The 18,205-nt window shown below is 42.7% G+C and overlaps 1 protein-coding gene and 1 long non-coding RNA gene across 4 annotated transcripts in view; one reads left to right on the forward strand and one right to left on the reverse strand.

Annotated features, from left to right (window-relative positions):
- Positions 1 to 6,737, forward strand: LOC146358308 (uncharacterized). Its single transcript, XR_014784064.1, has 3 exons — positions 1 to 464; positions 3,028 to 3,622; positions 5,678 to 6,737. It is a non-coding gene; the product is annotated as an uncharacterized LOC146358308 (long non-coding RNA).
- LOC146358309 (ropporin-1) overlaps positions 6,035 to 18,205 on the reverse strand; it is a 22,398-nt gene continuing 10,227 nt past the window's right edge. The window contains exons 3-6 of one of the 3 annotated variants that reach the window (XM_084807572.1): positions 16,381 to 16,498; positions 11,903 to 12,064; positions 7,711 to 7,886; positions 6,035 to 6,701 (exon numbers count right to left, since the gene is read on the reverse strand). In XM_084807572.1, coding sequence (XP_084663698.1) covers positions 6,635 to 6,701; positions 7,711 to 7,886; positions 11,903 to 12,064; positions 16,381 to 16,498 — 523 coding nt within the window. In that variant the 3' untranslated portion in view covers positions 6,035 to 6,634. The remainder of the gene's footprint in view (positions 6,702 to 7,710; positions 7,887 to 11,902; positions 12,065 to 16,380; positions 16,499 to 18,205) is intronic. The other 2 variants (XM_084807566.1, XM_084807560.1) reach the window with 2 other exon arrangements.

Below are 18,205 nucleotides of genomic sequence, written 5' to 3' on the forward strand. Positions count from 1 at the left end.
AGGGGCAGCGGAGCGCGAGGAAGGCGTGGCTTAGACGATTCGTTCGCGGATCGCCCCCCAGGGGAAGGGTTAGGAGTGTCGCCGCAACGAAGGGCGCAATCCTATGCACGCTTCGATGGGAAAAAGTCCTACAACTCCCAGCGTTCCCCAGTGGCTGGGGAATGCTGGGACTTGCAGGACTTTTATCCGTCTAAGCGCGCATAGGATTGAGCCCTTGGGCGGCTGTATTCGCTTACCTGTAAACTCCATGGAACTTATTTCCGAGTGCACGCGTGTAGGGTCGTGATACTGCCACCACGGATTGGGTGGGAGCGAGAAGGCTGCGTCTTATTGGTCGACCCAAGATGGGGCTGCCAAAGCCAACCATCCCGGACGCCGAATTCGTTGGCTCTTGTGGCCAAAATAAAAGCGTACGTGGTACTTTACAGGCCAACACACTTTTATTACAGCGTGAGTTTTCGAAGGTAAGACCCAACTTTTAGCTACATAGGTTCGTGCTGGAATGAATTAGTTAGGCAGCAACTGCATATACATGTACCTGGGAATGGACATGTAGAGTGGACATGTATAGGATTGCACTGCTCGCCTTTTAATATATCACGGGGGTCTTTTTGGTGTTTTACAAAATGAACCAGTTTCTCTAGTGCAACAGCCAGTTTCTGTTTTAGCAGATGCATTTCTGTTTCTTGGTGGACTATCTTCAGGTTTGGATGATTCTTCCAATGTAATTTAAAATAATGGTATTTTATTAATATTCGGACATAATGGTACCAGTGTGCAAAAGTAAAAAGACTGAATAAACAACAACAACAAATAGCTCAGTGACAGAGCCCCTGCTTTGCATGCAGGAGGTTCCAGGTTCAATCCCTGGTAATTCCAGGTAAGACTAGGAAAGAATCCTGCCTGAAACCTTGGAGAGCTGCTGCTAGTCAGTGTCGACGATACTGGGCTAGATGGATCAATTGTCTGGTTTAGTATAAGGCAGCTTCCTAAGGTGGTATTGGTATTATTATTATTATTATTCATTTGTTACAACACTGAGCAACTTGGAGGAAGAGGGAAATAATGAACGGGCTCCTGGGCCCTTGAATGTCACCAATGATCATGAAAGCAGCCTTAAGTTGTCCAGAAGGCAGGCAGCAAGGTAGAATCATAGAATAGTAGGGTTGGAAGGGGCCTACCAGACCATCGTCCAACCCCCTGCTCAATGCAGGCACCCAAGTCAACAGTAGAATGCAGCTACTGGGTGGGAGAGCTTCTTCCACTTCAGCATCTGCCCTCAGCTCCTGCTACCGCATACCAAAGCTTCACTCTCTTGTCAGACGACAAACTTCTTCAGGGTTGGGGTTCATGAACTGAGGCCACACGGCTTTGTGCCTCCAAGGGAGGAGCAGTCCAAGATGCTTTGCTGCCTGAGGAGAAGGACAAGATCTCTCCCCCCGCACCCTTGATTCCATGTACAGAAGTGGACCAGACTGGCAGTTGAAACTTACTTCAATGCTGGCTGTCTCTATTGCACCTGAGGGCAGCTGAATAACTTAAGGTGTGCAGGGCAGGCTGTGTGGTACACATACAGTTCTTTCCTCCAACACCTTGTTGCCACTCTCTGCCCCACAGGTTCTGCACAAGTGCCATTACTCCTATCCTGTTAGGTGGACCAGGCTGAAGCACATCAGTAACGTACATACTTGTAGCTGCTATTTGCTCCTTAAAAAACACCACCACCCTATGTCTGGGTTAGGAAGAAACGCATAACTTGCATTGTTTATTTTCCTCCCCCTTGGTTACAGGCAACCAGAGTTCATTCTGTAATTCGCTTACCTCACCTTCTAAGCCTGTAGCATGAACCAGCAAGCTAGGGACATAGGTGGGACAGATCCTTCAGGCTTGGCAAATCATGCAATCAACTCCAAAAATAAACCTTTTTGTTTTTATAAACAAAAAGGTTTATTTAAGCTGAGGGCCCCTGAAGACAGGGAGGCAGATCCTCCTACTGCCTCCTGCTTACTCCTCAGACCCCCAGCTGCAGCAGACAGCAGCACTGCTGCTCTCCAGGCAGTCGTACGAGCAGTTTTTACCAGTGGAGGCAGTCCTACAGCTAAATCTCACATCATGTCAAATCTCACCCTCAGAGCCTCAATCTTTGAGAAAAGATATATTTCCTCAAAGAGCAAGGCATTGTGGGATGAGATAAGAACATGAGAAGAGCCAGGCTGGATCAGACCAGGCGTCCATCTAGTCCAGCCTTCTGTTCATACAGTGGCCAACCAGCTGTCGACCAGGAACCCACAAGCAGGGCATGAGCATAACAGCACCCTCTCACCCATGTTCCCCAGCAACTGGTGTACCTAGGCTCATTGCCTCTGGTACTGGAGGTAGAACATAGCCATCCAGTATACACTGATAGCCTTTTCCTCCAGGAATTGTCCAGCCCCCTTTAAAGCCATCCAAATTGGTGGCCATCACTACATCCTGTGGTAGCGAGTTCCATAGTTTAACTATGTGCTTTGTGAAGAAGTACTTTCTTTTATCTGTCCTGAATTTCCCACCAATCAGCTTCATAGGATGACCTTGGGTTCTAGTAGAGGAAAAATGCGAGAGGAAAATGTGAGGAAAAATGTCTCCCTATCCACATTCTCCACACCATGCATTATTTTGTAGACCTCTATCATGTTTCCCCTTACCCTCCTTTTTTCCGAGCTAAACAATCCCCAGCTGTTGTAACCTTCTCTCACAGGAGAGATGCTCCAGCCCCTTGATAATTTTGGTTACCCTTTTCTGCACTTTTTCCAGCTCTACAATATCTTTTTTTTTTTTAGGTGTGGTGACCAGAACTGTACACGGTATTCCAATTCCAGAGAGCTTCGGCTATTGGGCGGTATAGAAATGAAATGAATGAATGAATAAATAAATAAATGAATGAATGAATGTCACACCATAGATTTGTATAGGGCAGTATGATATTGGCAGTTTTATTCTCAATTCCTTTTCTAATTACGCCTAACATGGAGTTTGCCTTTTTTACAGTGGCTGCACACTGGGCTGACATCTTCATTGAGCTGTCCACCACAATCCCAAGATCGCTTTCCTGGTTGGTCACCGCTAGCTCAGATCCCATCAGGCTATACTTGAAGCTGGGATTTTTTGCCCCAGTGTGCATCACTTTATACTTGCTTACATTTAACTATATTTGCCATTTTGATGTCCATTCTCTCAGTTCGGAGAGATCCTTTTGGAGCTCTCCAAAGTCCCTTTTTGTTTTAACCACCCTAAATAATTTGGTGTCATCGGCAAACTTGACCACTTCACTGCTCACTCCTAACTCCGGATCATTTATGAAGAGGTTGAAAAGCATTGTTTCTAATACAGATACCTGTGGGACCTCGCTATTTACTTCCCTCCATTGGGAGAATTTACCATTTATTCCTACTCTCTGCCTTCTGTTCTTTAACCAGTTACTGATCCGTAAGAGGACCTGTCCTCTTATTCCATGGCTGTTAAGTTTGCTCAGGAGTCTTTGGTGAGGGACTTTGTCAAAAGCCTTTTGGAAGTCCAAGTAAACCATGTCTACCGGATTACCCCTGTCTACATGTTTATTGACACTCTCAAAGAACTCTAAAAGGTTAGTGAGACAGGACTTACCTTTGCGGAAGCTGTGTTGATTATTTTTCAGCAGGGCTTGTCCTTCTATATGCTTACTAATTTTATCTAATAATGCCTTCAACCAGTTTACCTGGTACAGATGTAAGCTAATGGCCCTGTAATTTCTGAGATGGTGCCAGACTCAGCTGTAGGATCAGCGGCATTGTCACTTTGCTATGGTGGGAAAAACTGTTTTTAAAAAGCTTTTCTGATACAGCAAGGTGATGGTCCTTCTATGGCTAAGTCAAGGTGGAAGACCATCTCAGAACTCACCCAAATGTCTCACTCTCTGAGGAAGGAGGTATCCTTCCTCAGAGAGTGAGACACTGGGGTGAGGTCTGAGAAGGCACTACCTTACCACAGAGGAAAAACGTGTTTAAAAAATCCTGGAGCAGCTGCTATTTTAACATTGTTCCCCTGCCCACCCCAAAGTGAATAAGAGAGGTAGGGTGGCCAGATGAAAAAGAGGACAGGGCTCTTGCACCAGCTGTGCAGAACTATAGTTGTGACAAGCCACACCTGCTGAAATTCCCTCTTCCACACAATTCTGAAAGGTGCAGAAGCCCTGCCCTCTTTTGTAGCTGACCACCGCTCTAGGTCCATTGGGAAAGGTTTCATAATACACATGCTTAAAAAAAAGAAAATGTCTGGAGCCCTTATTAGTGAACATCAGCACTAATTAAAAGGTAAACAGCCTTCCATTATTGGGAGAATATAGTTAATGAGTTAGCTCACTCTAAGGTTGAAAGGTGTGTGAGAGAGCCTGTGTTTCTGGATAGGAATGTGCACTTGCATTTATGCCAGTTCAGTGTTGTATGGATGACCTGCATTGATTAAATCAGCCTTCCCCAACCTTGTTCCCTCCATATGCTGGCTGGGGATTTGGGGAGTTGCAGTCCCAACATATATAGAGGGCACCAGGTTGAAGAAGGTTCGGCTAAGTGTATGGAAAGTTCTTTCTGCATAGGGATGTTCTTCACTGGATTGGAGTAGATTGGGAATCTCCTGGCAGCAGCTGTGGTTCTAGGGAGGTGTGTTTCATACTGGGAAAGGCAGGGATGCAGAAGAGTGAGGGTTGAATGCCCCCCCATGCCATCCACAGGCTGGATGATATCAGTGGTCATGGCCATACCCAAGTATGTTATTGCCCCACCCTACCCCATCGCAGGCATTTTGTCTTTCTCCCTCCTGAGAGAAGCATGGAGTTCCTTGCCTCTCCCAGTATGGAGTAAGGGACTCAGGCAGTGCTGGGGGGAGCAGCCACTCCAGCCAAGTCCCTGGCTTTGCACAACATGTGTTGTCCCTGTGAGATCACCATGCAAAGCCACTCAGCTAGTATCAAGAAAAGCAGTAGCTCTTGTTGCTGACCATGTCCCTGGCTTGGGACACTTTTATTTATTTTATTTTATTTATTTATTGCATTTATATCCCGCCTTTTTTCCTCTTTCAAGGAACTCAAGGCGGCTTACATTATCCTCCTCCTCTCCATTTTATCCTCACAACAACAACCCTGTGAGGTAGGTTGGGCTGAGAGTCTGTGACTGGCCCAAAGTCACCCAGTGAGCTTCCATGGCCAAGTGGGGACTAGAACCCAGATCTCCCGGCTCCCACTACTGCATGGAGCCACTCAGCTTGTGCCAGGAAGAGTGGGCACTCCTCACAGTGCTGGCTGAGTCCCCTGCCACCTGCCTCCCTGCTGTTATCTCCAATGTCAGATTGGAGATAATTGGATGGAATCCTCCACGGGGGAAGTCCTCCAGGGGGGTGGGGGAGACCAAGCCCTGACCCTTGGAGGAACCCAAGAAGGCTCCATGGCTGAAGCCTCTGCATTCCACTTAAGGTCTCTGATCAGTACAATGCATCTCACTTTTAAAGCCTACAATTAAAATCAGCAACTGGATATACTAGACTTCCCTATGCAATGCATATCTGTTTTGTACTCAAAGGAGCAGCTATATATTTCCAGGTCTTCAGTGTTCCCCAGAGTTGTCACTTATCACTCCAAGATTTAAAAAATGTTAATTTTTTTTTATAGATCTTCTCCATATAGAACTGGAGAATGAACATTCTATTGTACTGCAAAAGAGTACGAAGATTACAGTACATTTCTAGAGCCACTCTGCCAATGGGTGCTTTCAGATGGACAGCTGTTAGCCCTACCAATCAAAAGGCATCCATGCAGCTATTCTGGCTTTGTCTCCTTAACATATTTTTTATGATCAAAAAATGGAAGAAGTGCTAGGAAAGCATGGGTTACAAACTGGAGATGATAATGGCTGGACCCTACCATAAAAGTTTGTGTTTGAAGCAAGGCAATTGCGCAATAAATCCCTCAACTGGAACTGCCCTATATTACCTTTGTGATGCCGTATTTAACATGTGACATTCATATCTGCTGATATCATTTATCTACTATAATGGACAAAGTGAATCCCAGAACCAGTACATTTGATATAAGAGGAGTGCACTATATCTGGATAAATACACAACTGAACAATCACTAATCATAATGAAAAGCAAAGCTGAAGCCTGCTCCACAGTTTACTCCTTTCTATAAGTAAGGAAGCCTTGGAAATGATAACTAGGGAAGCCATGCAAACAATCCTGATATTTTCTCCTGAAGATTAACGTTTCTGAAATACTAACCAATTATACATGGCAGTGCCAGATAATTTGAAATGCAAAAAGAGGGGAGAAGGGTGGACCTCAAATATATTTAATATAATAGGTTTATACTTGGTAGTCTATTATATTTATTTGAATGGACGTGTGTATATCAGCACTAGAAATTTAACAGCAGACATTACTCTAGTTCAGTGGCACCTTCTCAATCTATGTTTCCATCTTTCTTATTGGTTGCTTTGCCAAACTGTTTATTAACAGACACAAAGGGAAAAAAAGAGACTGAGAGGCTGGCCTATTTGTAACTCTTATTCTATCCTCTGTTTCTTCTTCCTCCTACTAACACAGTAGTGTATGATGTTTTGAGTGCTTACTCCAGCCTGACCCGAGGATTCTGGGTAAAATCATTCACCTTGATCAAGCCGTCTGGTCCGATGCTGTGTAAGGAAAATAAAAATACAGGTTTGCTCAATCAGCAATACTTGTTGTATATGAAACAAACATTCTAAACTTTTCTCTCACACACGTAACTGTAGCAACATCTCCCTTTCTAAATGTCATGGTTGGGTCCAGCATCTTCAGAAAATCAAGACAGAGACCTAATTGATTTTAAAAGAGCTGCATTGGGCATGGGCAGTGTAGTACTATCTGAAGATTAGACTGCAAGTAAATGAATGCCACAAGGTGGCACCAAGCATATATATCCTGAACTGAGGGCTTACTTTATGAGCCTTTTTCTATACAGAGCCAAAGAGCATAGAAAACTTACTATGTAAAAGCAAATGCTCAGTTGATGAATTTTTGCTATCATGGTCAGGACAATAGCTTTAAATTAAAATGAGGTAGGGAGAAAGGAATTGAGAATTCCACAGAAGTGTTAGGAAAAATCTCAGTGGAAAAAATGGGATAAAGTTGAGAAGCTACGTCTGCACTTCAGCTATAATCAGCCTATTCTTAAGTCTTTCCTGTTGAAATAAATGGAACAGGATTTTTGAGAAAAAACACACACACGCCCCAAATGACAATCAGTGTGGAAAAATAGTTTACATTCCTAAGCATCAGAATAAAGTTTTTAGATACATGGTTCGGTGGAAACTAGGATTTTTCCAGCCCTCCTTAATATGCGAATCTGCTCGTTGTTATTTTGTTTAACATGCATTTAATAATTTATGTACAGTCCTGTGAATGAGTTGGTCCTAAATTTAGCTATATATATTTCCCTATATCTGTAAAAGCTACTGCACACCAACACCCTACAATAGGTTAGCAGACAGGTGCCCTCAAGATGTTTTGGATTACAGCTCCATTATCCCTGACCATTAACCATGCTGGCTGGGGGTTATGGTATTTGTAGTCCAAAACATCTGGAGGGCACCAGGTTGCCTACTCCTGGCATAAACATCACACAACTTGACCTTTACTTTACCTATAAGATATATTACTTACATCTCCTGTTCAATGTAATTCAGCATTCGGCTGACATGAGATGCTGAAATCTCCCCATCTACTTCAGCAATGTAAGTGTAGAGAAATTGGAAAGTACTGAAGGGGATGCGGGCTGGTCCAGTGTCGTGTTCACTGGATAAAACCTCACATATTATCTTCAGAGTTTTTGCAATAGTCTATTTTTTAAAAAAAGAATGGGTATCAAGTTTGGCATTAATAACATAGATCAACTAGAAACTATGTATTTCTAGAAATACTATCAGATAGTTCAGAGCCTGGCTAAAAAGCCTCAAAACAGAATAGCAAGGACCCATTTTCATGACTCAACTGAACTATTATATCTTCCTTGCAAGAATTTCTATGTGGTAGGCTACAGATTTAATGCAGACAGCCAGTGTGGTGTAGTGCAGCCTTCCCCAATCTGGTGCCCTCCAGATGTTTTGGACTTGAACTCCCATCAGCCCCAGCCAGCATGGCTAATAGTCAGGAATGCTGGGAGTTATCGCCCAAAGGATTTGGAGGGCAATAGGTCAGGGAAGGCTGGTGTAGAGTTTGAAGTGTCAGACAAGGGTGGGTGAGACGCCGGTTCAGATTCCCGCACAGCCATGAAGCTTAAAGCCCGTTACTATCTCTTGGCCTAGCCTACCTCGCACAGTTGTTGTGAGGATAAGGGAGGGGAGAAACTTGTACAAAATACTGTTCTCAGGAGACACTTAAATATGTAAGCTAAATGCTCCTTTATAAACATCTTTTTCATTAATGATGCAAGGGTGGAAGTTAATGTTAGATACCTTTACTAATTTCTAAAATGCATATACCACTGTGACCACAGTGCAGAGTTACTGTGGTACGGATGATGATTTCAGCGGGTTTAAGCACACTTTAATCTCTGTTGGATTAGTAACTGTGTGTGTATGTGTGTGTGCAAGCACACACACATACACACAGGCTCTACACACTCTGTTCTGGGAAATTGCTATTCCATCTCAATACTGTGATTTATTCTTGGCCTATGCAGGCAATATAGTACATTTTTAAAATCTAAAAATCTGAAAACACAATCAGTATGATAAGAATAAATCAAACAAATAGGTAAATTGAAGAATATTCTGACTGAAAAGATCCCCCCACCCCCATAAAAAATTCACCTTCTGATATCCATTCTATTTACATGAAGAAAAAACAAGATCTGTTAGTTCCATCTGCTCTTTCTTTTGCGCTCACCTGAAATCAAAATCTTCTGTGAAATCAGAATTATCTCCACAGCAGCTAACTGTAATGTTACAAATATAAGATTATGACTTCAGGTGAGGGGAAAAAAACTGGAGAAGCAGATAAATTCTCAGCAGCAGGGGGGAGAAAGAAAATACAATGGATCAAGGTAACTTGCTTTGAGAAATATTTTAATTAGTGTTTATTAATATAAATTGTGGTCATATAACCAATGATTTCAACACACGTTTTCACTAAACCTTTATAGGAGTAGATATGCCACCATGTGTCAAAACTGCCTTCAGGACAGGCCCAACACAGGGGTTTCTGAGGCCTCTAGCATGTTGTATGAATATGGTTATCTGGAATGTGATTAGCTGGGTGTTATGCTCGGCCAAGAAGATGGTCCTCTCTTTATTACATGAAAAACTACAGTAGTAATCATGGTTTTAGTTCACAAATAACTCAGCTACATAATAACACTTCTGCACCTTCTTAGCAAATTTGGATAGATGTGATCCAGTTCAAATTCTTTACTAATCTCATGTTTTAGTAGCTAACATATGACTAAAAAATCTAAAAGTCTGATGTTACATTAGATAAGCCAAATGCTAGTCCTAAATTATAATTAATATAGCACTTTTTAAGTTCACAAAGGTTTCCTTACAGTTTTTCTTTGTCATCGTTGGCAAAGAGCCACCTTGAGCGCCATTTCCTTGTTGGAAAGGCAGGGTATGAATCAAATAAATAAACAAGCAACAAATTACAATCCTATGAATAGGAAACGTAAAACCCTGTCAATTCTAGTCCAGGGAGTTTTGTCAAGTCCTGCCTGGAGACAGTTGCCTTTAGATGCTTTGAGCAAGACTGCAGTTGCAGTACCTCCTGCACCATCCTCTTGCGTAGCCCAAACTAGATCCCCGCTGCCCACAGCAGACAAAGGAGGAAGTAGAAAAGAAGTCCATGGAGCAATAGGATGCAGCAGCTGCTGTAAGCAGAGCTGAATATAAATGGAAATTGCTGTTTTTAGGCAGGGACTTGGCAATTCTACTCTGGCCCATAGGTTTCCATGGTCTATACACCTCATCATTACAGTCACCGACAACTCCTGCTGTCTCACCTTATGCTTACAAGTAATCTATAATAACATCTAAGACTGAAGTCCAGGAAGAGGGCATATGTAACACACTGAAGGTGTGAGGAAAACATCTGTTATAAAGTTCAGCTGCAGAAGTGATGCTGTTTTAATGAGTTTTTGAAAATCCATCAACTCCAGGTTAAATTTGATGATCTTAGCAGAGGGAATTCTGGTCAATATGGGTTGTCCAAGGTGTGACCTACTTTCAAACCAGACTTTCCACCCCTCTTCACCCCAGAGTACATCTAAAATTATATGGTTTCGGTGTGTTGAGAATTCAGAGAATAGTCTACAACAAGGTCCAGTCCTTATGACAACAGGCACATTAGTTCAAGGTGCGGTGGGGAAAATCCCTAGATTGCTCATTATAAATGGCACTGAATCCCCCTTTATTACTAGTAGCCGTTTATAGACTTATATTGACTGATCTACTGAGAAGCAGCTTTTATTAACAGAATAGTGTTCCATAACACTAACATGGAATTAAGTTGCACAAAAATAAGTGGAGCTTATTTCAGATTAAACAGTACTAGGACTGGGCTAGAAATGTTAAAATAAAGCCATTAGGAAACTTTCCATAAGGTTTGATTTGGGAATGTTTAGTTAAATATTGCATTACTACTAATGTATTTTTCATGTCTCACTGAACTGCCCTTATATATGTAATCATGGATTCATGATGAGTGAGGCCTAAATAATCATATGTTATTCTATTAGGTTGGTGGTATTTAATAAATCTAATCACAAAAGTATGCATTATTGTTACCTTTTCTCTAGGTATTAGGGCAGGTCTGCAGTACTTGTGACCCTTGCAAAATACAGCCCACCTGGGATCTTGTGAAGCTACCCTGTGTTAGGCAGAGTAGTGAATTACCTTCAGTTAGGAGGGCTTAGAAGTAGCTATAATGGACTGAGGACCTGTGGAGGCTGGTGGCTCTGATGTCAGTGGGGTGGAGAAGCACCTTGAATAGCTCCTTTAGAGTTCTCAGTGGTTTTGAGTGAAACTCAGAGCAGATTAACCCCCCACTGACATTGGAACTACCAGCCTCCACTGCTGAGGACAATGCTGAATCTTGAGCTCACCCCCCTTCACCAGGTTGTGTGTGTGTAGTCCCTACATTTGTGTGTGTGTGTGTGTGTGTGTGTGTGTGTAGTACCTACATTTTTAATCTGAGGGGTAGTCTACAAAAGCAGCAAATTAAAGCTCTAAAATCCTGGGGTTGAAGATTAGATTGTGCCCAATTCAGACAGCTGGTTGAAAAAGCCAATTTCTGAATGATTCCACTATGAACAAACTTCCCTGCAGATCCTTGATGTATATTAGTTTGTTATTTGTTGGGAGGGGTTTTGTTTATACAGCAGAATATTTTAAAAAGTGATCCTCCCACCTCCTGTCTGAAGTGGTATCTGTCCACCACCTCAGAGCTCTACCACCTCATTCCTAAGTCATTCTGCCATATATGTACACCAGGCCTGAGTGAGGACAGATTAGGCACAAGTGGGAAATGAAGACACTCTTCCTTAGTAAACCCAGGTAATACCTTCATAGAACAGCTCAATAAACCTGGTTTTTGCTTCTAGTCTGACACTGCAAAAAAAAAACAAAACCCAAAACGGGTGGGGAGGCTATCCTGGTATACTCCATTACATGACAAGCAGCCATGTTTGGCTTGGTGAACCATAGGTTGTGCAGAGCATGTCTGCATCAGGGCTTATTCCTGGTCATGAGCAAAACTACACATTGTCCACCACTGCACTTCAAATGACACAGACACACTAAATTTAAGCCTAGTTATTTAAGAAATCTAAACATACTGGAAATTCAAAAAACAATAAACTTACAACTCCAAGAGAGCTACAGGCCAGAGCTAAAAACTTGAGCCATTCAATTTCTTCAGTAAAATGCCCAACATTCATAATACTCTCAAACAAATCTGTAGGGAGATTGAGCACCTTCCACATCTGAGCTAGTTCATCTACATGGACTATCAGCCTCCCACTCACCTGAAAAGAAATAATAATATTTATTATAGATTAAAAAATTGCTGTGGATTTTATAGATAGGCAGATCTGGTCACCTTCATCAAGAATTCCATTGTTAACTTTAAAGTTTCAGAGACAGCAAGCATTTTGTTTACTCTATGGCATCCCAATTTGCTTAATTTTATTTTGCTTAATTTTATTTCAGTTCCATGATTTGGTCTCTGTCAGATTGATTTCTGGGCTGTGTCAAAGCAAAGAATGGGGCAGAAATGCCACAGTATGCAACACTAACAGTTTTAGAGGATGTGCCAGGTTTGCATTAAGGGTGCTACTGCCTTGCAACAATGATTTCTTGTAGAATTACTCCCCAAAAGGAAGTAGTCAAGCTGCCATTAACCCCTTCCCAATTCTGTGCTGCGGACAGGAATGAATGCTCACTTGTATATATGAATTCATCAATATATTGATATATTTCCTAGGACTGCCTAGTACTGAGACTGAGCCTTAATTATGTGGTGACAAACAGCACAAACCAGGAGTAGAATTGGAACTCAAGAAGGTAGTCCCCAGATCATACAAGGAGCATCTCTACACCAGCCTAATATCCTGCATTTAAAATGGTGCTTTATGCTTTGGTTTTAAATGCATGATCATGACGGACGCCCTTTACACACCCTTCCTCCCCCCACCATTTCCTCCCTATCTGAGTCTCCCATGTTCCATTATACAACCACTAGATGGCGCAGTGGTCTACCTCCTCTTATTGCGAGTTTTCCTTTTTCACAAGGGAACTGAAGCAGAACTCAAGTGCGGTAATTTGATAGCTCATTATCTCTGATCTTTTAAAAAATGGAATAAAGGTCATTTAGTGCAGGAGACACACTGGAGGTTAGCAATATCATCTAAAGGGCCTGCAAACTTCTGTGAGTAACCCATCTCAATAGCAGGATAAAAGCTCCGTGTGAAGAAGCCCAAGGTCATGCGACTGCTGTCAACGTATTTTAGCTTAAAGCTCTTACAACCAATAACTAAGCTCTAGCAGAGGCATTTCAACATTTTAGAATGGTGGGGGAAACACACAAAAGCTGGGAAACCACTAGATGATCAGCAGTTGGGGAAAGGGGCATGGCCCTCTGGGGCCATTTCTACACAAGACATTTATTGTGCACTCGTCATTGGCCACTTATGGAAATTTGTGGATCCATTACATGACATCATCAACCTCCAGGACGTCTCCTGTCCCCCGCCCCAGGGTAATCATGCAACACCCCCCCACCAGAAATAAGATGTAATTTTTAAGGGGTTTTCGGTAGCCACTAGGTGGCACTGTTCTATTACAAACAACGGAAAGCCCAGACGGTCCTGGGGAAAGGCGTTTTCACTTCTGCCTTGTGAAAAGAGCACCCCCTTATTGCACTGAGGGAATAGAAGAAAAATGCCCTGGTACAGCTATGGAATTTTCTTGAATGAAGGGACACCTGGACTAAGATCTTAGGCAGGCCAAATTTGGCCTCTGGGTGTGAGGTTCTGCACCCCTGCTTTAACCCATGTAGGTATGAGAAACAGGCAGTCATGGTAGACAAGTATTTTTCTTAGCTGGAGTAAAGTACTTCTAACTTTGCCATGCACCATTGCAGCTGGCATTAGTTATGACTGAACCGAACAGGTTACGTGTCACAGGCTGGCCATTTTCTAATTCTAAAACCCAGTTTCTCTGATAATTGGTACAAATTAATATAGGACTATCATTGACCACAGGTGACCAAATACTACTCAGATAATTTAGCATACTGTGAATACAATTAGATAGGGAGCTGGTCTTCTGCTGTATCTACCCAGGTGGTGAGGAGAACTTTACCATGCTGTCTCCCCACATTGTTGTTGTTGTTCAGTCGTTCAGTCGTGTCCGACTCTTCGTGACCCCATGGACCATAGCACGCCAGGCCCTCCTGTCCTGCGCTCTCTCCCGGAGCGTGCTCAAGTTCATATTCATTGCATCCGTGATGCTATCTAGCCATCTCATCCTCTGCCGTCCCCTTCTCCTTTTGCCTTCAGTCTTTCCCAGCATCAGGGTCTTTTCCAGGGAGTTTTCTCTTCGCATTAGGTGGCCAAAATATTGGAGCTTCAGCTTCATTATCTGTCCTTCCAATGAGCACTCAGGGTTGATTTCCTTTAGGATGGATAGATTTGACCTCCTTGCAGTCCAGGGGACTCGTAAGAGTCTTCTCCAGCACCATAGTTCGAAAGCATCAATTCTTCGGCGCTCAGCCTTCCTTATAGTCCAGCTCTCACAGCCATACATTACTACTGGGAAAACCATAGCTTTGATTAGACGGACCTTTGTCGGCAAGGTGATGTCTCTGCTTCTTACTATGCTGTCTAGGTTGGCCATAGCTTTCCTCCCAAGGAGCAAGCGTCTTTTAATTTCATGGCTACAGTCACCGTCTGCGGTGATCTTGGAGCCCAAGAAAGTAAAATCTGTCACTGCTTCCATTTCTTCCCCTTCTATATGCCAGGAAGTGATGGGGCCAGATGCCATGATCTTCGTTTTTTTAATGTTGAGTTTCAAACCAGCTTTTGCACTCTCCTCTTTCACCCTCAACAAGAGGCTCTTTAGATCCTCTTCGCTTTCTGCCATTAGGGTGGTATCCTCTGCGTATCGGAGGTTGTTGATAATTCTCCCGGCAATCTTAATTCCGACCTCTGATTCATCCAACCCGGCATTTCTCATGATGTACTCTGCATATAAGTTAAATAAGCAGGGTGACAATATGCAGCCTTGTCGTACTCCTTTCCCAATTTTGAACCAATCGGTTGTTCCATGTCTGGTTCTTACTGTTGCTTCTTGACCCTCGTACAGGTTTCTCAGGAGACAGGTAAGGTGGTCTGGTACTCCCATCACTTTAAGAATTTGCCACAGTTTGTTGTGATCCACACAATCAAAGGCTTTAGCGTAGTCAATGAAGCAGAAATAGACGTTTTCTGGAATTCTCTTGCTTTCTCCATGATCCAGCGAATGTTGGCGATTTGATCTCTAGTTCCTCTGCCTCTTCTAAACCCAGCTTGTACTTCCGGTAGTTCTCGGTTCGCATACTGCTGAAGCCTAGCTTGTAGGATTTTGAGCATCACCTTGCTGGCATGTGAAATGAGCGCAATTGTGCGGTAGTTTGAACACTCTTTGGCGTTGCCCTTCTTTGGAATTGGAATGTAAACTGACCTTTTCCAGTCTTGTGGCCACTGTTGAGTGTTCCAGATTTGTTGGCATATTGAATGCAGCACTTTAACAGCATCATCTTTTAGGATTTTAAATAGCTCTGCTGGAATACTGTCATCTCCGCTAGCTTTGTTGTTACTAATGCTTCCTAAGGCCGACTTGACTTCACTCTCTAGGATGTCCGGCTCAAGTTCAGTGACCGCACTATCATGGCTATCAGGGACATTCAGATCTTTCCTGTATAGTTCTTCTGTGTATTCTTGCCACCTCTTCTTAATCTCATCTGCTTCTGTTAGGTCCCTGCCTTCTTTGTCCTTTATCATGCCCATCTTTGCACAAAACGTTCCCTTGAGATCTCCAATTTTCTTGAAGAGATCTCTAGTCTTTCCCATTCTGTTGTTTTCCTCGATTTCTTTGCATTGTTCATTTAAGAAGGCCTTCTTGTCTCTCCTTGCTATTCTCTGGAACTCTGCATTCAGTTGGGTATATCTTCCCCTTTCTCCCTTGCTTTTCGCTTCCCTTCTTTCCTCAGCTACTTGTAAAGCCTCATCAGACAGCCACTTTGCTTTCTTGCATTTCTTTTTCTTTGGGATGGATTGAGTTGCTGCCTCCTGAACAATGTTACGGACCTCCGTCCATAGTTCCTCAGGCACTCTGTCTATCAGGTCTAATCCCTGAAATCTATTCCTCACCTCCACTGTATATTCATCAGGGATAACTAGCTCCTTATGTAAATTGTATGTACACTGTGGAAGCAAGTTACCACTTTATGAGTTTTTATCTGTATTCACTTTTTAACAAATGGAAATTTCAAAAAATTATTGCCTATGTATGTCTGGAAGGTTGTGCAACTAGGCTCAAAGGAATTACAATTAAAGGAATATTGAAGAACCATAAGAATCTTTTAAGTTGTCAGCAGTCTTGTAATATTTCCCCAGTCACCAGCTTGTATAATTGTATTCTCTCTGTATGCATCTTATCTTGCGAATAAATTAGCAGACGTAACACTAAAGGCAATTATGTGAACCACATCCAAGAATTGTACGAAACAGCAGAGTATATATGCATTACAAACACACAAGCCTCTTATGTACTTGCCCCAAAATGGAAAGATGTTTCTTACTCTCTGGTGTAAGACCTTCAAGAGCTCTGGAGTAAGCTCTGCCCAGGTTGATAAAGGCACTCGATCTGCTCGCTCTCTTATGGGAGGAAGCTCTCCCCGGGCCATGGCAGAAAAATAGCTATACAGAGAGACAAAACAGGTGTTTCCATCTTAACAGCTGTAAACTATACATCTGATTGGCTAATTAGTCTGAATACTGTTTATTTTTATGTGTGTGTGTATGTATATATATATATATGTGTGTGTGTGTGTGTCTGTGTCTGTGTCTGTCTGTCTGTCTGTCTATCTATCTATTTATCTATCTATTTATAGAGAGAGAGAATCCTGTTTAAGCTAGACAGACAGACAGACAGACAGACCAAAAGATCATGGTCTGAAAGAACGTGATGCAGCTCCAGTTATGATAGGACAATATTAGGGCTTAGTGCTTTAAAACTTTAAAAAATTCTCTTAGGGTGCAATCCTATGCATGTTTAGACAGAAAAAGTTCTACAACTCCTCGCTTTCCCCAGCCAGGCTGGCTGGGGAATGCTAGGAGTTGTAGAACTTTTTCTGTCTAAACATGCATAGGACCATGCCCTGAATGTGTTTTATCAATGGTTTTATTGTATATTCTTTTATTATGAATGTCACCCTGAGAGTTTTGGCTATAGGGCATCTCATAAATTGAATGAATACATACAGACATACATTAAATTAATGAATAAATAAAAAGAGACTGCCTGGAAACTTTATGAAAGGTCGCTTCTGCCATGGAGGAAAGGTAGGGTATTTGTGCAATAGAAATATGCATGATAATATAAAGGCAATTATAGCTCAAGTAAATCAAGGAAATAAAACCACATCTTGAAAAACAATTACATTACTGGAAATAAAATACCATAATATAAAACATAATTGAAGATGGGAAAAGGCCATAAACAAAAAAGCCTTACATTTTTTCTGAAACATTCTGGTTTTCTAGCATTTATTTTTCTCTAAAGCAGGAGTGGGCAACATGCGGCCCATGGGCCACATTCAGGTCCCCTGGCCTCTAATATGGTCTCTGCCATGCTGCCAAAATTAAGAGGTGTGATGGGGGCAAAACCCCCTGTAGTTTACCACCAGATTTTGGGGGCAAACCACAACAGAGGCTGAAAAGGGCAAATTTAGCTTGAAAACAAGCTAAATTTGTCACTTTTCAGCCTCTGTTGTCACTGAATTTTGGTGACAAACTGCCGATCTTTTTTTTGCCACTGCTGAATTTCAGTAGCACGGTGGCAAGAATGTGGCCTACAAGGGAGTCCGGGTTGCGGAAATTGACCTCCACACTCTTTGAAGTTACCCACCCCTGCTCTTAAGGCTAAACGGATATAATGCATTGTTGTTGTTTAAATTCAGAAGCAGCAATGTGCGGGGAGTGTGTGGAATTGGACTTATGGCACTGTGGAAGAAAAGATTTAGTCCTTCCTTGTGTCATTGTTTCTGATCAAATCTGTCCCCACAAAGCTGCTTTTGCACTGTAGTGGAGAGTTGGAACTTACAGGCACCATGGAAAAGTTGGATTGGCACTTTGTAGGACTGGCCCAAGACATTTTGCTGCCTGAGGTGAAGGCACAGACGCCAACAAGACTGAATGTTGAATCTTACTTCAACGTTCACTGCCAGTGGGATAGTGTCCTCCATCTCACCTGAGGGCAGCAGGCTAGCTTATGGGGTGCACAGGGCAGGCTATGTGGTAACTTCTCACCTCCTCCTCCAGCATATGCTGCTCAAGGCAGCTGCCTCACTCTGCCTAATGGTAGGGCCAGCCCTTGTACTATCATGTTTCCAGGCCCTCCTGCTG

This window comes from Heloderma suspectum, chromosome 1, assembly GCF_057233095.1.
Source record: "Heloderma suspectum isolate Gila_16-S chromosome 1, 16-S_ref, whole genome shotgun sequence".
In the NCBI taxonomy this organism is placed as follows: domain Eukaryota; kingdom Metazoa; phylum Chordata; class Lepidosauria; order Squamata; family Helodermatidae; genus Heloderma; species Heloderma suspectum.